This window comes from Cajanus cajan, chromosome 8 (genome assembly GCF_000230855.2).
Source record: "Cajanus cajan strain Asha chromosome 8, NIPB_CcT2T_4, whole genome shotgun sequence".
NCBI lineage: Eukaryota > Viridiplantae > Streptophyta > Magnoliopsida > Fabales > Fabaceae > Cajanus > Cajanus cajan.
In genome coordinates this window covers 26,264,636-26,287,267 of record NC_138524.1, presented here as the reverse complement: position 1 = coordinate 26,287,267, position 22,632 = coordinate 26,264,636, and the positions used below count along the sequence as shown (strand labels likewise).

Genomic DNA, 22,632 nt, shown 5'->3' with positions numbered 1-22,632 from the left:
AATGTCAAAATTTTGCTATGAAAATAACAACAATTAATAAATAATGTATTTAAGTTATATAATATTCAAGGGATGTGAAAGTATATACCTGAATATCCTGCCACATGAGGTTCTTATCAACCTCCTGAACGTCATCCCATGATGGAATGATAATAGAAACATGTCGTCGAGCTAGGACTCCCAAATAGCTCTTAAACTTGGCAGCATTTGGGCCTGATGCCTTGCCAGAACGAGGATCCACCTCAACCGGTGTCCTCTCCTTGGCAATGCGCCCAGCTGTCAACCCAGACAATCAGGTGACAGATCTACCTTCCCTCCTTCCACTGCCAGACCCAGAATCCTCCATAATCCTGAAAAAATTAAACTCTCATTATTAAAACAATGAATTAACTGAATAGACAAATAAAGTAAAAAATATAATAACAATATAGCAACATAATAACTAATAAAAAAACAAATAATACACAAACAGAATGGATGGTAAACTAAAGGTCAATGCCTAAAACATAATAACAATATAACAACATAATAACTAATAAAAAAACAAATAATACACAAACAGAATGGATGGTAAACTAAAGGTCAATGCCTAAAAAAGTCTCTTCTTTAATGCATCTGGAACGGCCCATACTGAAATTAGAACGGGCCGTTCCAGATCAACAAATTACAAGAACAAAAATTCCAGCAGAACGGGCCGTTCTCCTTGCAGAACGGGCCGTTCTAGATGAACGTAAAACACAAAAATAAACAAAATAATGGGAAGAATATGAGAATGAAAGTTACCTCAGTGCAGACTCTTCAAGGACTTAGACTGAGAGCAATGTGTCCAAACAAGGGCCTCCGAAACTTACGTACAAGAATATGAGAATCAATATGAGAGTAGAAGGAGAGTAGAAGGCGCGCGCGGGAATATGAGAATATTGAATATTGGGAGTTTTATAGCACCAGGAGATAATTTACGTCGGCCTGGTAGTGGTCCGACGTAAATTATCAATTCTACGTCGGGCAGGTATAGAGCCGACGTAGAACTGATAATTTACGTCGGACCCCTACCAGGCCGACGTAAATTATCTTCTGTTTATTTACGGTTGTGCCACCGCGTTTTTATAACGTCGGTCTTTTCCCATTCCGACGTAATTTAGGAGACGTAAAAGCCACTTTTTCCACTAGTGAATTGAAATTTGTGATTTTGAGTTTGGTTTATGTCTCGTGCAATTTTTTGTAGTTTTTGCATAAATTTGGTAAGGTGTTGAGTGTCATGAAGGGTTGTCGGGCACAAAAATGAAAAAAAGCATAAGTTTCTCTTTATGACTCGTATGATAGGCATGGAAGGGTCCACGCTGGGTGTGGGAGCTTTAGGGGCTCCTTGATATAATTTCATCGAGCATAAGTGTAGTCATGTCGAGCATGTTTCTTTTAAAGAGCAATGTATGCTCTTTGCTTGGATTTTTTCAGACGCATGTTAGCCAACGCCAGACACCACCTTACATGTGATTAATTACTGGTTTCTTTATATAATGTTGTGTTTTTGTATATGTAAAAAGTTGGATGACCTATGTTAATTAATTAAGTTTACTATGTTAATGAATTATGGAATTTTATGTCATTTAATAGTGATCATAACCTTGTTTTTATCTTGATGGTTGTTCATGGTGATATCTTATGCGCTATGTGTGGACCATGTGATTGTCACATGATGAAAAGTCCAATTGAGGCTTAACCAAAATAAAGTTTGCATTTGATTACCTAGCCGTGATAGTGATATGACTTGTATATGATATGTTCATGAGATCAAAATGATCCACATTTCAATAAAGAGCACATGATTGATAAAGATTAGTTGTATGGACACATGTAACAAGATGTCACATGGGATATTGATTACAAGATGAATTGGATTGTGATAGATAGGTTAAATAAACACAAAGGCTAATATGTAATAAAGAGGACGTGAATCTTCTAATGTTGTGAATGTTGAGATGGGAATGAAGCCCATGCTTGTGTGACATTGTTTAACCACCATTATGTGTACCATTGATAAGGGGGCCCCACGAAGACTTGCCAAATATGAACTGATGAGGAGTGTCATGCGTGGAGTCAATCCTTAGAGAAAATGGATGATTAAAGCGTGGTAATTGAGGGATTCTCACTAACTTATAGTTTCTTGGGAGTACTAGTGCTAGGTCTATATGGTCGTGTTACCATAGTGTCGACTTAGAAACCCTGACAAATGTTAGGCATATTCATGCTTAATGAGACCCATGTCATAATATTGTGGCAATGGGTGTGCTCACAATCGCCATCCAAATAAAAGAAACACAAGGCCATTAAGTTTAGGGAATTCCAGTGGTTGTGATCCCAAGTGTGTTATGTTGTGAGGTTAGTATAATGATCTATCTAAGGTTAAAAGAGTGGAGTATGTTAGAAGAGCCACATCATAGTGGTTAATAGGTTGTTCTGTGACCAAAAGGTCTATTGTTTATAGTAAGAGGAGGTGAAAAACTCACTCCAAAACAATTTTTTTAGATTTTGATGGCAGACTAGGAGTTGTACACATTATAATAAATGTTACATATAGTGACATACAAAAAATGTCATTATAAGTATAATATATGTAAGTATATATCTATTTGGTATATAGCTATACACAATTTTAGTGTTGATCTTGAATGAAATTTAACAACATATTTTGTGTGTCAGTATAGCTTATATCCACACTTTTTAACAATATACCAACATATATTATATTTATTGTGTAGGTAAAAGTAATTTTTAGTGACACATATTATATCACTATAGGATGTGTGTCACTATATGACAATCTAGAATAGTGTCTCTGAAGGAGATGGACTCACAATGCTATTATGGATGAATGTCACTTTGTGGGCCACTTGCACCTTCACATTTTTTGGATGGATGATCACATGCACAACCTAGGACATATGATGATTACTATGTTTGGTGGACTCAACCCACGTCACCATAATGTTATTGCGCCACACCGATGGAAATTATTAATCTGTTGAGTTCTTCGTCCTCTTCTTCATTAGCCAGACCTATGACCTTGAGATGTTGATAAAACATTCTTCTAATGATGCTAAAGAGGAGGAAGAGAACCCCCGAGAGAGTTCCTAAGAGTGATCCCAAGGAGACTCTTCGCTAGGATCCAATTTGGAGGTTCTCTACTACATACTTGTATTTTTGGTGCATATTTTGATTAGGCGAGTTGAGGTGTATGTGACTTCTCTAGGTCTAGGTTTTTTCCCGTTTTATGTATTTGATTAGGTAAATCTAGGTTCTAGATATTTTATATTCCTACTGACATCCTCCACGCACTGATATTTATCTATTTTGTCACGTGGGCTATACATGTACTTATTCATCCACCAAGGCATACGTACCTTATATAATTATCCAACACTTATTTTCACTATAATTTGGTATCTATTTTGTGGTATGATGATAAACTATTTGGCAATCCTTAACACTTATTTTCACATATTTTAATGATGATCCTAAACCATTTATGCAAATTATAATTAATCCACAATAGAAATAAGGCAAGTAAAAGTGAACATTAATTGATTCTCCATTTAAGTTTAAAGAGAGCCTAGTTTGGTCATTATAGCCTAAAAGGTCTCTTCCATCACACTTTTCTATGATTTGGGAGACATGGGTAAGCTAATGAAAGTACCAAATTGTTAGGCTAAAAGTAAGAAAAAGGTAAAAATTGAACATAAGGAAAGAAATACTTTCTTCATTGATAATTGTCTTAAGGCATAGGAGTGTTCATCGATTAGATCAATCCGACAAACTTGATGATCAAAACTAAATTAATTAAATTAGTTCAAATTTTGTCCCAATTCAAGTTGAACTTGAACCAAACCAATTCAAATACGATCTTGATTGGTTTGGGTATTGAATTCAAACTTTTGAAATTTGAACTAACCCAAACCAAACCAACTATCATGTATTATTATTTTAGTATTATCGAACATATAGTAAGTATGTGTCGGAGTACTGGAACAATTAGGTGTATGTTAATGGATTTGATTTCTATTGGACAATTTGGTGTTTATTAAACACTTTGCTTTGATATTAGACATTTTGAACAATTTTAGAGGTGTTAAAACAAGGTAACCTGACTCACATGGGTTAGCTCACCATGAAGTTGTGCTTTAAATGGGTCAGTCCAACCCGACTCACTTTCTGGTGAGTTAGGAAAATCCCAACCGGGTTCGACCCACCATGGATTGGCGGGTTAGGTGGGTTGGCTTACCAAAATTTTTAAAAATTAAAAAACAAAAAATAAATAATTACATGTTCTTGTTTTTAATAAATAAAATGGACTTACAATTTTTTCTAGAAAGAACCAAGTCCATTATTGAATCAAATACAAATACAAAATAAAAAATCAATTAGAATTTCAAATGACAACTACATAAGGCAATCATGGATTGATACAAATGGTACAAGATCCGATTCGAACTTGTGTTTTTAATGACACAAGTTCAACACCACCAATTCAATCTAGTTAACCACTAAGTAGAAAATGATGCTTAATTTGATGATTCTCAACATGTCATTAGTTCCCTTTTGATAGTCATGAATTGTTATCCCTTATCTATCATTTTACTCATAAAAAAATGTCAATTACATAAAACATAAACTTGGATTTTTTTTTTCTATTTTTTAATTGTAGTGGATTAAACAAGTCAATCCAACTCACTTTGTCTTGAACTCATTTAACTCATGAGTTAAGTTAGCCAAATTAAAATTTAGTCGAAATCAGTACACACTTTTTTTACCTAACCCGACCTTGTTTGAACTTGTGATGAGTCAGATTGACCCATCGAGTTAAACTCGCCACTTTAATACTTATAATTAATTTTCTTTCTATTATTATATATTGAGTGAGTGCTATGATTTAATCAATTATACATGTGTTATTTTGTATAATTTATGTTATTATTTAATTAATTTAAGTCAATTATATTCAAACATGTAATATATGTTTTCTATGACAACATTATGTGTCACTTTTGAGACAAAATCATGTTTATTTTTAACTTTTTCAAAACAAATTTTTATTTTTCATTAGATATCTAATGATCCAAACTAAACCAACTCATTCATCATTAAGTTGGTTTAGTTTGAGTTAGACAAAAATATTCTAAAATCATAACCAATTAAATTAATTAGTCCAAACCTCATTTTTTCCTAATTCTGAACCAACCTTACCATAAATAGTCCAATCAAGACATAATCCCTTTTAAAATAAAGAACCTCTAACGGTTCCTAAAAGAACACCATCCACGTGGCAATTTAAAAAAAGAAATTAGATATACTCGTTGAGCCATTGTGGAGGATTGGATGTGCGTTTGGACTTGGATCTAGTCACTATAACAAAATGAATTTTTAGTGGCATTTAATATGAATTTTAGTGGCAATAAAAATTGCTACAAAATTTTTTACCGGTATTTTCACATTAGCCATTGTATGCAGTGTCACTAAAACATTGTATGCAGTGTCGCTAAAATATTTAACGACTATTATTTTATATGCGAGTAAAGACCCTTATAATGGTAAGCAAAAATGTAAAACTTTTTGTGGCATTTTTTACTAGCATTTAATATCTTTTGTTATTGCCACTAAAATTTTAAGAAATGATTCATAATACTCTTTTATTATCTTATTTTTAGTCGATGTGAGACTTGTAAGATAAAAGTTGTCTTCTACTTATATATTCTTTAAATTTCTTATTCTTTTACTTAACACTATTGAGTTTATTAATAGTAATCTAGTATCAACTTAGAATAGTAAGTTATAGGTTTAACTCAATCCTACAAAACAAACTTGTAAGGTGAGAGTTATCATCCACTTATATACTCTTTAATTATCTTATTTATAGTCGATGTGAGACTTAAGTTTTTTTCAATAAATAATTGTCGCTAATAATAAATTTTGGTATGATGTGAATATATTTTTAGTGATCATTATATATTAGTCATTAATATTTTTATTAAATAATAAAATAAAGGCAATCAATTTATTGCCGTTAAATAATTGTTGGTAATAATAAGTTTTGTTGTAGTGCTGGTGTGATCAATGGTGAAATTTGGGTTGCTAACACAATTTATCTTCTTTCACAAGATAGTATATATTCAGACATACATGCATTACAAGATGCTTAAAGGATAGTTTTCAATCCACGTACAAGATATGATTGATATTACAAAAGGACAATCTAATGTATAACACTAAACCAAGTTAGTGAGGATGAAAATAGTAGATATGCATAGCCTTACCCCTCAAGCAATGAGACAATTTCCAAGATTTGAAACCGCGACCTTTGGGGTAAAATATATGAATAACATTATAGTTGATGCAAAACAATGTGTGCCCCGTATTTAGGCTGCAAAGCAAGCATAATCGTTGGAGCATGAGCATAGGATGGAGAAAGCTCAAATGAGAAATTTTGCAGAAGCAATGATAACACTATCTTAACTTCCAATAAGGCAAAGTTTTGGCCAATACATATTCTAGGACCCCATCCAAATGGGAAAAACGAAACTTGGCCTTTTGTGACATTAGCAATTCCTTTAGAGAATCTTTCAGGTTTGAACTCCTTCGCATCATCACTCCATATATCTGCATCAAGGTGAATCAAAAATATTGGCAAGGTAATGTTTACTCCTGCAGGTAGTGACAAGTTTCCAAGTTTTATGTCCTTTTGAAGAGTGCGACTAAAGAAAATTGTTGGAGGGTATAACCTTAGAACCTCATATAGAATCATAGTAACCTATTGAAGAAACATTATGGTAGATGTTAGCACAAAATATATGTTTAATAAAAAATCATGATTTAAATACCTTTTCAATTTTTATAATTTGATGAACTTTATCTTTTAATCTTTATAGTTAAAAATATTTTATTTTAAGCTCCGCATATCTTTTTTTATTTCTAATTAATCTCTATCATCTATTACTATAGAGTATGAAGAGTAAAAAGTAAAATTTATAAAACTATAAAGACTAAAAGAAAACAAAAATGGTAATTATAAGAACAAAAAGAAAATATTTTTAATTATGAAGATTAAAATGTAAAGTTTATAAAACTATGTAGAGCAAAATGATATTTAAACCAAAAATCATCATCAAATGAAAGCACGGGATACATACAATTTTAAGCTGACTTAACCCTTCAAAGTTTGGATTTTGGTTTCCAAATACTTGAAGAACCTCTTGCCTTGCTTTTGCTTGCCATTCAGGAAACCTACCCAATAAGATCATTGTCCAAACCAGCAGAGTTGAAGTGGTCTCTTGCCCTGCCAAGTAGAATGTTTTGCATTCCTCAATAACCTCTTGTTTGGTCATTCCAACACTCCTACTGTTTCCATGTCCCTTGATTTCCTTGCGATTTGATTCCAAAAGTATGCTTAATAAATCTGCATCGGAGGTTTCACCATTCTCCAAGGCTTTCTCTCGTTTTTTGATGATACCCTCAATTGAATCATGTATGTCTCTTTCGATTGCTTTCATCTTCTTGTTGGTAGATGTTGGTAGATTCCTAGAAACATACATGTTAAATATGAGGGAAGGCAACGGACTTGCTGAGTCTTACAATTGTTACTAACTAAACTTAGATAGTTGAAAACCCGTAGCAGCTCTTCTATAAGTCATTTGGTATGCCATATCTCTTGAAATTCAAAGATTTTTTGAAAACCAGATATCAAATATCTTGGGGATGAAACATGTATTAAATCAAAATCTGTATGTAATTAATAATTATTCGTCATCATCAGAATAATTCGTTACTTAGAGTTTGTATGTTATAACTTAAACACTTAATTAGACATCTTGCATACGTCCTATGGTTCTTTTGACTAGTTTGAGAAGCTTCAGAGTACGAAGATTTAGATTATAAGCACTCCGGTGTAAAATGTGATATTGACAAATCAGTCAGAGAAAACAACCTTGTACATTTTGTTACATTAGACATTAATTTCCTTAGCTTTATAATCGGTAATTAGTTGATTCCTCAACAAAATTCATAGTGAATTCATTTCAGGTAACACTAGAAAATGCTTAATTTAGTTCTATATTAAAACAAAATAAATCACACTTTGGTCTAACCGCAAAATTGGTATGTCCTTGTACTTTGCTGTCATGAAAAGATACCCCTGCATTTTTAGAAGTTGAAATATTTTCATTCCTTCTGCATAGCTGCTTCCAAATGCTGTTCTAGAAATTATGTCACAGCTCAAATTCTGAAGGAAAGGCCAAACATCAATCTCGCATGTCCCATCTGAGCACAACATTCCTTTCCACACGCTAATCATATCATGGCAGCTTAGAGAAAATGCTGGCAGCATATTCTGCAAATTAAGTATTAAGTAAAATCATATTATAAAAAGAAAAATGGGAAAACAGACTTTTTTCTGTATAATTTGGAAGTATAATTCCCTCCCACCGTATCAATCTAAAACTAAAAGCAGAACTTGATAACAAAAAGCAAGAATAAATTAAAGAAATAACCTTACTTTCAATTTTTCCAAATGGAATGCTGGGTTGATAATCCTTCGATGTTTTTCCCATTGCTCACCCTCATACTTTACTAAACCACTGGTCAAGAACTTGGCAATGCCACTTAACTTTGTTTTCTCTGAAAGTCATATATGTTGTTAAAGACTTCTTTGATTTGCTTTGGATCCGAAATGACCACCTTTGGTGTTGTACCTTCCCATATAAAGGAATTCTTGCCTGTTCATCCCTTACATATTAGCAACTACTCAAAAAGGGATTAACAACTTCAGAAGCACTAACACAAGTAGTAAGTAAAGTAATGAGAAAGAAAAGGTGTACCATATTTGGAGATAGTGTGATAGAGGAGCGAGGATAGACGAGGCGCCACATCGTTGGAGAGAGCAAAAGGTTGGGGTTTGGGCTCATTTAATTGCACATGGGGTGGTGAGAGGGAGTATGGGTAACCCTGAAGACCTTGCGCTCTTAGAAAGCGTTCCAACCGCTTAGGCCTGAGCCAGAGCGAGTTGAGCATGTGCAGTGCCCACAAGGAGATCACCGCTGCTGCGATCAGAGTCACCACCCATAGCAGCTCCATTCTTGCTTCGGAAACACGTTGACCAAGTGACAACGTGCAATTGGAGGCAACTTATCCATAGTAACCAAGTACGTGTGGTCCTGGTTTTATGTAATCTAAAATTTGTGTATGTCAAAATAAAGTTTAGTTTTTTTAATTTTTATAATTTTAAAAAAATTTATTTTAATATTTATATTCAAATTTTGTTAACAAATTTATCAAATATTATTACATAAAATTTATCTATTAATATTCCTGTTAGTGAAAATATCACATTAAATCTAAATAATATTGCATAATCATTTTAATTTGTCACTTTTAAATAAGTTATTAATGATCTTAAAGACTAAAATAAGATTTTTAAAAATTATAAAGACTAGAAACAATAATTTTAAATTTGAAAGGTCAAAAACAAATTTATTTTAAATTTGATAGACTAAAAGTATATTTAAGTCTTTATTATATTTTAATAAATTAAATTAAAATTCTTTTTATAAAAATAAAATAGTGATAATATATTTTTATTTATTATTTTTAAGAATTAGTTTTCTCCTTAATTTCTATTTTTATTTTACTTGATATTTTTTTTATTTTACTACATTTCTTGTGTATTTTTCTTCTTTTCTTTTTTCTCTATTATTTTTTCTTTAACGCAATAGAATATCAATCTCATGTTCGAACACATGCTTATACCCCTCATCACTTTAAAAGTCTTTGAGGTGGTTTCGGTTCATCTTCCAATCCTTTATTTACGAGAATATGAAAATAAATATGTTTATATTTATTAATAAGTCATATTATAATATTTTTTTATTATCTTTTCCTTGCCAAACTCAGGGCAAAGTCTTTCTAGAAATGGTATTCTTGGAGAACTCCAAGACATGCTGTGGTGAATAGCTTCTTCCTTGATTTAGTCTTCCTTTAGTTGACTTCTTTCATTTTTATTGTTTTGTTTCTTTGCTTTCTTATTATACCAAAAACAAAAAGAACTTTCTTTTTCTGGTAAAGGAGTGAGTATGTAATATTTCTGCAAAAATATTAGAACTTGTAACTTTTATTTTTATTTAAATTATTTTAAAAATAATTTCTATAAACAAAATATGAACAATTATCTCACGTTAGAGTCTTTAGTAGTTTTTTTTAAGAGAGTTTTAAGAAATTCTTTTAATTTTAATTTATAATTTAAATATTAATATTTTTAAAATAAAATATCAATAAATAAAAATCATCTTAAGGTACAATATAAATTATTTGTTATAAATTTAAAATAGAATTTATATATTTAAAAATATCTATTTATTCAAATGTTAAATATAATTTATATGTTCAAATATAATATTTACTTATATACATCTATTACATAAACTAAAATACAATATAAATTATTTGTCATAAATTTAAAATAGAATTTATATATTTAAAATATCTATTTATTCAAATTTTAAATATAATTTATATGTTCAAATATAATATTTACTTATATACATCCATTACATAAACTAAAATACAATATAAATTATTTGTCATAAATTTAAAATAGAATTTATATATTTAAAAATATTTATTTATTCAAATTTTAAATATAATTTATATGTTCAAATATAATATTTACTTATATACATGCATTACATAAACTAAAATACTATAATTAAAAATAATCTTGTATCGCAATTTAAAATCTAATGTGTATTGTAAGGCTAAATTATAATTAAAAATAGTCTTAAATCGCAATTTAATTAAATTATATACATTAAATACCTTCTTTCTCATTCAAATATTAATGTCAACCTACTAATTTACTCAAACCTTAATCCCTTGGTGATAAGAGCCTAAGTTTCATTACTAAGCATCAATCTCTTGAATACTTCAATAAATCCAGTTGCATTAAGTTTAAAGGCTTAAGACAACAACTAAATCATGTTCTATTCCTATATACAAGTTTTACTAGGTATTACATTCCAAGAAAAAATTACAAATGATATTTCCCAATACCAGAAGAATCACAATCATGTCATGGTTGATCACTCTACATCAGCAATAAGCATAGAAACATAATACTAATATTTGAATGAAAAAGACATATATATATATATATATATATATATATATATTAGAATAAGTTACATGAGAGTTTAGTTTGGCTACATCTAACCCCAACAAAGGGGGTTTAGCAACTCATTTCCATGAAAAGAATAACAAAATACATCATATAAGTGAAGATGAAAGAAAACCAATATGAGAAGCAATGGTGGAAAGGTGAACCCTAGCTCTAGAACTCCAGACCAGTGTCTTTCTCTCTTCTCCCAAGTATCTCCCCCTTTTTCCATTGTCTAAGAGGGAAAAATATGAATCCACTCAACCCATTAAGTGACGCACATAGGGCAAGGTGACATGCGCTCGGTGCATGATGAAACGCGCCTAGCGCGCAACCATTTCTTTATCATTTAAGCCTAATCCAATGCACTTAGCAAGTTGGGATATGCGCTCAACACGAGTCTTCTAAAATTGCCTCTTCAATTCACTAAGTTCCAATCCAACTTCTTTTCTTTGACCTGGTTTCTCCTGACACGATTCCCTATCCAAAATTTTACAAAAAAATGGGGATTAAGTGTGTATAATCCCGTATGTGTAACCAAAGTGTTTTACTTACAAAAAATGGTCAAATCGAGGATTAACACAAGTCTAAAGCTAGGAAAGAGTTGAATCTGTTAATTAATTTGATACTAAAATGTAAGTAAAAATTAACATTATTAACTCCTCCAAACTTAGAACTTTGCTTGTCCTCAAGCAAAAGATAACTTGTCAACAAAAGAGAATCACTTCGTCAACAAATACAAATTACTTGAGAATGTAATACAAGTCACTCAGCAATCAATCATGCAAGCTCTTTCTCAACTTAGTCTCAAGAGAGGAATGAATCTCCCTATCAAACATCCATTATGGTGTTCACAAAGCAAGTATAGCAAGGATGCACTTAATTGTTTTATAAGAGACTAACAACCATGGAAAAATATATGCACTGATCAGCCAAAGAATTCAAACCTCACTAGGAAAATTGTTTCACTCAAGCACATTAGTGTCTACATAAGGTGTTTGTCCCTCAACCACTTCTAATTCCACACAATTTAACTTTGCTTTTCATTTCAACAAGGCTAAGAAACTATACAAGCATACATACATCACAAGGACTTTCTTAGGGCTGTAATGGGGCCTAGCTAAGAAGAGAATTATGTTTTTTTTATAAATAAATGTATTGAGTAAAGAGAGCAAATGAATAATCATTAATTCCCAAATTCCACTCTCTTACTTCCCAAACCAATGTTTCAAGCCAGTATCGAACAACTTTGATGTTTCCTTTTTGCTTTTATTATATTTTCATCTGATTCAATTTTTATTTTAAATCAGAATTGATTTGAATTTTTAAACTTTACATTTACTTTCCATATTGTACATTTACTTTATGCTCACCCCAATTGTGAATTCCCCCAAACTTAAACCAAACATTAATGACCATACCATTTGCTCTCAAGCTCAAAGTAAGGTGCTCAATTGATTTCATCATAAAGTTCAAGGTTCCAATAAAGAAATGATCATATTAAGATCAAAGGGCTTCACAAAGGTTAATATTTTCAAACAGGGTTGGCTTTTTGGCTCAAACGACCTAAAACTAAAAGGAAACATGGCCTTGATCATATATACACATCCAAGCAAAGCGCTTAACATAGAAACTCGAGCAAAATCAATTGAATGTCAAAAGTGTGGTTCTCACAAGAATAAACTTTGAAGCTTTCAACCTCACTCTGTTTAATTTACGCAATTCTAAGGTTGTCCTACCTTGCCACAATCCTTAATCAAAATTAAAACAAGTACTTTCAACCATGTCATACAAAACATGAACACATCCACAATTATCCATTCAATAGATAAATATCATCAACTCAAAAGATTTCAGGTTTCAAAAGAACATAACACAACAGACCCATCATGAAATGCAAAATATATCTCAAGTAACATATCAATGTATCCAAAATAATTATAATATAAGAGGAAGTATAGTGCATACAAGAAACTAATGTATGATAGTAATAAAAATAAATAGCAAAAAATTAAATAGGACATCCAAAATAAAACATAAGTCCTGTAGCAAAATGTGACTGCTCCTCCCCATAGAAGCTCTAATAGGATCATCAGATAGACTCCAACTCAAAAGATCTCATGGCATCATCATAAATCATGGCGTCAGCAGCAGTACTATCAGTAGTAGTGGGCATCTCATCATCAGCTCCACCAATTGCTCATAAAGGCTTTACTATGGTGGCCTCCTCAATCCTCTAGAGTATTAGGTCCATAATATCAACAGAAATAGAGTCTCTAATAGCATCTCCCTCATCCTCATCAACTAATGCCTGATCACCTCCTCTAACAACCTTTCCACCAGGCTTCACCTCTGATCCTATACAAATTGTTCTATCTCCACTAACAACAACTTTATCCACTCTAGCATCAACTTTGGAACACTAGCCGTTGCTGGCTTTCTTCCTCCCCCTCTATATATAGCCTGGATCCTAAGCCAAGTAATGGCATCATCAAACCCCTCAACAGAATATGGGAACTGAAGATTTGGAGTAGTGGCAATAGCATAGGCCCTAATAGTGGCCATCATCATCCATTGTGCACGAAAAATCATTTGAATGGCTACATCAAAAATAGCAGGGCCAATCACTACCACTTGTTGTGGTGGGGCCTCAACAACATGATGCTCAGGAGGGAGTATCAATGGTGCTTCTACCTATGGTGGGGCCTCACCTTATGCCTCATCATCTAGTGCCTGTGGTGCTTCCCCCTCATAGGATGGAGGGGACAACTAACAGTCAGTGATAACATATTTGAAATCTATAGCCTAGCGTCATCACTCAAATGGTCCCACAGATGTGTCAACTCCACCTCTCCTTCACATATGGGTGATAAGTGAAGGGTTCCCTAGCTTGGCATTGCCGATAGTAGAATTAGCACAATTTTGAATCTCCTCTACAATAAGGGCTCCCAAATCAATCATCTTCCTTAAGAGGATGTTGAACAGGATATAGGACCTATTAAGATGAATGTCAGAACATGATCAACCGGGGCCAGGTTGGAATGAATCAAAGTCATCCAGATCTTAGCTACTAGTAGGAGGTTTGTTCTCTTAATGTGTAGAGGCCCACCCTGAACACTCTTGTGAAATCTACCTCCGTCTCTACAAACAACCTTCTCAATCTGTGTGTGCCTAATATCTGAAGGCATTGGAGTAGCCAAAAACTTTGAATACTCACAGTGTTGTCTAGGCTCTAGAGTGGTGTTTAGAAACTCATTGATCATGGCGGGAGAAAAGGAAATAGGATGACCCCTCACAAAACTAGTGTAGGTGACTGGACCATCATCATCAATGCTCATGATGTTCACATAGAACTCATGAACAATAGCAATGTTGGCAAGTTCTGGATAAGAACCCAGTCTGCCCCACCTCCTCTTGGTGTACTCCAACACAAAGTCTGGGGCATCCTCTGGTTTGAGAGCAACCTTCCTCTCCATAAGTAATTTCCTCTGCTCCATGGAAGAAAACTATTTTTCATGTTGCTTTGTAAGGAAATGCTCAGAATAAGTCTTCTCTTTTCTCTTTGCAAACCTGTTGCTTTGTCCTTAAGTTGGGTTCCTTTGTCTTATAGTTGTCATCCTGAAATTCAAGGCCATAAATACAACCAAGTCATCAAAATCACAAAAGTTGGTTACCAAAAATATGTACAACCATCATCATATGTATAATAACATAATATGGAAGCACAATCATATTCAAAAGATTCCCCCGAACTCATAAGAAAATAGTTGAAATAGGGGAAATGTGCCCAACGTAAAACCAAATGCATCAAGCACGCTGTTGAAACCCAAAAAAATTGATCTTATCCACAGATGGATTAGACTTCCTATTTGAAAATCTCATTAATTAGAGAATGCCCTAACACTAGACCAATTCTTAACTAATGGATTTGAAAATAATTTATGGATTCGCCACCAATATTATACTCAAAACATAGAAAAAAGGAGAACAAAAAAAGTTTTAAAATTTCCAAAATGACCTTTACAACCAGAATTTGGATTCGGGAGTCGATTACGTGTAGGGAATGTGTTAGGCACCCTACAACACCCTAAATCGGTACCCTATGATGAAATTAACATGATCAAAAATAATAATTTAAATATTTGGTTCCTTTTATTAACGGTTATTTACATGCTAAAATTTAAACTTAAATGATTTACCCTAAGACGTCTACATGATTGTTTTTTAATTATAGTAAAATTTATAATAGAAGGAGTAGAAAATAAAGAAGAAAATTAATGCACTACAAGAAAAATGTTGATTTTCGACAGAAATTTCTGACCGAAACAAGTAAATTTTCGAAGGATTTTTTTTTCGACAGATTTAAATCCGTCGGAAAAAGTGGCGTCGAAAAAAAAATCTGTCAGAAATAATTTAATTCTCGGAAATTTCTGACAAAAAATTCTGTCAAAAATTTCAGACAGAAATATCCGTCGGAAATTTCCGACGAAAATATCAGGCAGAAATTCTGTCAAAAATTTTTGACAGAATTTTCCATCGGAAATGATAATTTTTTTTAATTTTAATAAATTTATTAATGTAACAACCCTCATATTTGGCCACTCAAGGGTTCTATTTCACGACATTTAAGTGTTTAGCGTATTTTATCCTTACTTGTGCAATTTCTGGGAAACATCCCGGAAGGTCACCCATTCTTGTACTACTCCAGGTCAAACACGCTTAACTGTGAAGTTCTGATGAGTAAGCTACCGAAATGTATATGTATGTTGTCAGTATAACTTGTACAAATTAATTCATTTAAGTCATCCTCAAATATACAATCTCATACTTGTACTATAATAATAATATATAATAATTTTATATTACGAATAATAATAATAATAATAGTATATTTAATTATTCTTTATTTATATGTACTTACTTTTATACTTAACATCTACCTATTACTATTTAAAATTATAATTTAAATTATTTAATTTTATAATTTATAATGATAATATAATTTATAAAATTATAATATTTATTTATTACATACTTATAAATTCAATTTTATCATTTTAAATAAATTATTAATTAATTTAATATATTTATTTATCTTAAATCAAACATATAAAATTCAAAAAATGTATCTATCCTTGTTTTATTTTCTAATTATCAACTATTAATAAAATACTAACTTAAAATCTTATCTAATTATATCATAATATTCTCATATCAAATTTAAAAACACATATTAGTTATACAAAAATATTAAGATCACATAGTAAATTGTCAATAAGATTTTAGTTAAATAATTTAAAATAATTAATGTTTCAATTATATTGTTAATTAACAAATAATTTGTTCCAAAGCTAATTAATTTTTTATATTAATTATTAGTAAAATTTAATAACTTTTAATTTAACAATTAATTGCATCGATGAAATTCAACACACACCATGAGTTATTGAGCGGAATAACCTTATCAAGAGTTATTTTGTAAGTTATCTTAAATCAAACATATAAAATTCAAAAAATGTATTTATCCTTGTTTTATTTTTTAATTATCAACCATTAATAAAATACTAACTTAAAATCTTATCTAATTATATCATAATATTTTCATATCAAATTTAAAACCAGTTCTTACATTTTCGACAAATATAAATTTGTCTGAAATATTCCATCAATAATATAATTTTTCCTACAAAATTTTTCTCATCGAAAATATAAATTTTCCGACAGATTTAATTTTGTTTTATAAGAAATCATCTTCGATTAATATAACATTTAATATAAAGTTATTGAACGGTGTAATACTTAGTATTGAACGGTGTAATTATAACCCCTCAGATATATATATATATATATATATATATATATATATATATTAAATGTGACTTTTATTAAGTATTACACCGCTCAATAACATTATATTAAATGTGAATTTGATAAATCCAACCGTTAGATTGAATGTTCATATCTCTTAGATTATATATACAAAATTTTATATTAATCCAAGATGATTTGATACTTCATTTTTATAAAACAAAATTGATGTAATATATTCATTTCAAAATACACTAAAATATGAACACTTTGATTACCTTCCAGTTGTTGTTCAATTTTAACAAAATTTGATATACACATATAAAGTGATATGAACTTTCAATTTAACGGTTGGATTTACAAAATTCACATTTAATATAAAGTTATTGAGTGACGTAATACTTAGTAAAAGTTACACCGGTATAATTATAACCTCATATATTATATACATACATATATATATATATATATATGTAATTTTAAGCTTATTACTTCTAGAAAATAAAAAATTTATTTATTTTTTCTAAAATATAAAACTACTATTTATGTTAAATAAACTAATATATGCACTAATTATTTAATAGAAAACTCATGAAACACACAAATATGAAAATATTCACACTTGAACTTGCTTACTATAATTTTAAAGACAATATACTAACATCTCTAAGTAATTTATAAATATTTAAAAATAAATATTATTTATTTAAAATAATTGTTAAGATTGAAAATATTAATTTTAGAAGTTTTAAATATATTTTAGTCCCTATAAGATGAGTGATTTTGATTTTGGTCTTTGTAAATTTTTTTCTTTATTTTTCATCATTGTAAGATTTATAAAGATTGTTTCGTACTTGTAAAATGAGTAAAATATTTTTCTTTGATTTTCATCCCTCTAAAATATAAATGCACTAGTTTGATTATTTTAAGGTAGATAAATAATATTTATTTTAAAAAACTAAAAAAAAATTTAGAGGTGTTAAATATCAATACGATAATAGTACGTAATTGTTGTAAGTGACACTTAAGATAATTATTTATCTTTTTTAAAAAAAATAAAAAGTAGTTAAAAATGATTACATAAAAAATAAGAATTAAAAATAAAAATTCCAATTTTAGAAAATGAAAATAAGAAATGAAAATAAGAATTCAAAATAAGAATTCAAAATAAAATTAAAAATAAGAAATTAAAAATAAGAAATTAAAAATAAGAATTAAAAATGATAATTAAAAATAAGAAATTTTCGACGGATTTATATTTTCGTCAGAAATTTTCGACGGAAATATCCGTCAAAAATTTTTCGTCAAAAATTTGCGTGTTTCTTGTAGTGATGAAAATACCTCTTGAATGAGCTTTATAGAACTTGGCTTCAAATGTGAAAGACTTGAGGGGTTTTTTGGTTGCCTTACATACTAAAATGTGTCTCACAACTCTCAAGAAATACAAAAGGAGGGAGGAAGAGAGAATTTTGAGCTTAATAGAACTCTAAAAGGAAATTTTTTCTAGTCCCCGGTGTAGTGCCCGACTTTGGTATTTATAGACGTCAGACCTGACCAGAATGGGCCATTCCAATCACTGGAATGACCCATTTTGGATCAATTTATTAAGGCAAAAATTTAAATCTAGAACGGCCCGTTCTAGAATCGGAATGGCCCGTTCTGGATTTGAATTTTACCTTTAACAACTTGTGTCGAAATAACCCGTTTCGGATTAGGAACGGCTCGTTTTGACCTAGGGTTTCTAGGTCTTTTTAGGAGTTTGAAACGACCCGTTCTAGATTGGGAACAACCAGTTCCGGACTCCTAATTCACCCTTGTTAGGCTTTGGGCTTTCTGATGTCTTATCGTTTTGTTCTAATGCCATACTCGGGCCTTAGGGAACTCCTTTATCTCATGCTAAAGTCCATTTTTTTTGTTTGTGGGTCCTGGATGAAATTAGGTGTCTACACACATATAGGCAGAATGTTTCTCTACCTTGCACACGTCCAGTGCGGGCTTTGGCACACCAAGCGCATAACAAAAAAATTTCCCTTTTGGAAGCCAGACACAAGGCACAAGCACGGGTGCACAAAGTGCAAGTTGAGGCATATGCATCTGTGACCAACATGCTTGGAGCACCACGAGGTGCGTTGGGCGCAGAGCAGATTTGCATTCACTAGAATGCATGCACCAAGTGCGACTGACGGTGCACAAGGTACATGACACATATAATCAAAGCACAGAAATAAAGGCATTGGGCGCGCAAAAGCGCGCGCTGGGCACATTACAACATTTTACAATGAAGAAGATGAAGATGCGCTGGGTGCAGACTCATCCTGCCCAACGCGCGGTCACTATTCTAGCCCAAAATTTTTAGAAAATAAAAAAACTTAAAGAGACACTTCGTGAGGGGCAGAAATCACTTGCCCCAACGTGGCAATCATCAAAATAACATCAAATAAAAATAGAATAGAAAGAAAAACAAAAATGAAAATGTGAAGGGTCGAGGGAGTTACTTGAACGTTCCGAGAAGAGAAATGTTGATAATGAAAGGAGAAAACAAGACAAAGATAGAGTGGGAGATTGTAAAGGGGTTAGGAGCAAAGCGTGAGAGAGGTTTTGAGAAGTTTTCAAATGAAGGATGTTTTACCTTTGTGCCTATTCAAATTCGTAAATGATGCACTGAGCGCGTGAACAGGGTGTAAGGCGCCCTGGAAACCGTTGGTATTCCTTCCCCACGAGAAACGAGTTGGGCACGTAGAGAGCGCGTCAGACACATTTTCCAAAATTCATCTTTGGAGAAAGCATGCTTGCTACATGGAACGACGTGCTTGGTATTAGCTTGACAGATAGTTGGGGAAAATACTAGACCTAATACGCCGGGTGCACGGATTTGCATGCCCAGCGGGTTTGAGACAAATACCTCTTTATCCTCTCGTGCTACGTGCATTTAGTTGCATTTTTAGCAAAGAACCACTAGAAGAAATGCGCTTAGCGCATGGATGATGAGCTTGGCGCAAGGAAAGTAGGGAATTCGAGTGGTGAACTCACTAGGCGCGAAAGTGCATGTGTTAGGCTCAAGAATGACCGTACTGGGCATGAGAATTTACGCGCTGGGCATGAGCATGGCAATGAACATTGTACTTAACGCATCGGGTGCATGTTTATGTGCGTTGGGCACGTAAATCAGTTTAGAGGAATTTCAGAGAAAATTTCAACAATTTTGTTATGGTCCAAAAACTGAATTTTCATCCCTTTTAGCATGCAATACACTCAATCTAACTCTCTCAACCACAAGTGGATAATGCCTATGAGGTTTATCTCTCATGTTTCTCACTCCTAACCCAACAACTAACATACCTAAAATGCAACATAAAGTTTAAACAAGTCCAAAAACTCTCAAACACATGCAAACAACTTAAATGAAACTTAAACACAAAATTTCAAATCTTATGGATTGCCTTCCAGGAAGCGTTTGTTTAACCTCATGAGCCTGATGACCTTTTGGACCACTATGGGTCTCTAAGCTCAATATCAACAATCAGCATTTCAAAATCTCCACCAAGATAAGGCTTCAATCGCTGCCCATTAACCATCCAACTTCTCTTAAATGCGGGATCTTCAATTTCAACCGCACCATAAGGCTTAATTTCCTTGATGACAAAAGATCAAACCATTTGGATTGGAGCTTTCTAAGGAACAATTTCAACATGAAGTTAAATAAAAGCACGAATTGTCCTGATCTAAAACTCCTCTTCAAAATTTTCTTATCATTATAAGCTTTCATATGTTTTTTGTACTGCTTTAAGGACTAATAGGCGTTGAGTCTCATTTCCTATAGTTCATGGAGTTGTAACTTCCTCTTCTACCCACAAGCTTTAGGGTCAAAATTTAGTAGTTTCAATGCCCAAAAGGCTTTGTGTTCCAACTCTACAGGAAGGTGACATGTTTTGCCATAGATCAACTGGAATGGTGAGAGAGATGTAAGAGTCTTGAATGTTGTCTTATAGGCCCATAAAGCCTCATCAAGTTTGCTAGCCCAATCTTTTTCGGAAGAGGCAACTGCTTTCTCTGGAGTTTTCTTGATTTCTCTGTTAGAGACCTCTGCCAAACCATTAGTCTAAGGATGGTAAGTTGTTGCTACTTTATGCTTCACTCCATAATGTTCTAAGACCTTCTTGAGTTAGGCATTGTAGAAATGAGAGCCTCCATCACTGATTAAGACCCTAGGAGTACCAAACCAGCAAAAAATATTCTTCTTAACAAATTTGATTATTGTCTTAGCATCTGCTTTCTGTTTTGGGATTTCTTTTACCCATTTAGACATATATTCGATTGCCAAGAGGATGTATTCATTAGAAAACAAAGATGGCAATGGTCCTATAAAGTCAATCCCCCAACAATCTAAAACTTCTACCTCTTGAATGTTCTATAATGGCATTTCATGTCTTTTAGGGATACTTCCAGTTCTTTGGCAACTATCACATCTCTGAACATATCCATGAGCATCTTTGAATAATGTAGGCCAAAAGAACCCAGATTGGAGGACCTTGGCAGCTGTCCTCTCTCAATTAAAATGACCTCTATAGGGTGAGTTGTGGCAATGCCATAGAATGTTGTTGGCCTCCTCTTTTGTGACACACCTTCTCAACAGATTATCAGCTCCAATTTTAAACAAATAAGGATCATCCCACACATATGATTTAGCATCTTTAAAGAATTTTTTTCTCTAATGCCAATTTATATCTTCAACGATGACTCTAGTAGTCTTGAAATTAGCCATGTATGCGAACCACAACATTTCTTGAAATGATAGGAGCTTCCCATCAAGAAATTATTCCATCACTTCTAGTTCTAATGCAGTCACCTCATTGTTCATAAGTCAGGATAGATGATCCACCACATTGTTTTCACAACCTTTTTTTTCCTTGATTTCTAAATCAAACTCCTACAACAAAAGTATCCACCTTATTAACCTAGTTTAAGAGTCAAATTTAGTCAATAAATATTTAATTGCAACATGATCAGTGAAAACAACAAATTTAGAACCAATCAAATAAGCTCTAAATTTTTCCAGTGCATTCACTATGGCAAGGAGTTCTTTTTTAGTAGTTTCATAATTGGTTTGAGTCTCATTCAAGACCTTACTTGCATAGTGTATCACATAGAAAACTTTATTTTCTTTTCCCTAGCACTGCTCCTATAGCATAGTGAATGGCATCACACATGAGTTCAAAACCAAATTGCCAGTTAGGAGCAGTGATCATAGGTGCAGAAATGGGTTTATCATTCAAAGTCTCAAAAGTACATAAACAATTTGCATCAAAATTAAAAGGGGTATCCTTATTAAGCAAGTTGCTCAATGGCTTTGCAAGCTTGGAGAAATCCTTGATGAATCTTTGATAGAAACCAACATGTCCCAAGAAACTTTTGATTCCTTTGATATTACTAGTGGAGGTAACTTCTCAGTTACTTCAATTTTTTCCCTGTCAACCTCAATTCCCCTATAAGAGATCTTGTGGCCTAAGACAATGCTTTCAATCACCATAAAGTGACACTTCTACCAATTGAGCACCAAATTAGTATCCACACACCGCTTTAGCACGATGTCCAAAGAGAGAATTATATCAAGAGATGAATGTTAAGAGAGA

The 22,632-nt window shown here is 32.2% G+C and overlaps 1 protein-coding gene across 1 annotated transcript; it reads right to left on the bottom strand.

The window, feature by feature from the left end:
* Positions 1-6,123: 6,123 nt before the first annotated feature.
* LOC109795352 (11-oxo-beta-amyrin 30-oxidase) lies at positions 6,124-9,135 on the bottom strand. Its single transcript, XM_083062240.1, is given in 7 exon segments — positions 6,124-6,415; positions 6,538-6,802; positions 7,182-7,569; positions 8,136-8,377; positions 8,543-8,665; positions 8,668-8,762; positions 8,865-9,135. Coding segments are annotated over 7 exon segments (1,374 nt in total). The 5' UTR covers positions 9,121-9,135; the 3' UTR covers positions 6,124-6,410.
* Positions 9,136-22,632: the final 13,497 nt, after the last annotated feature.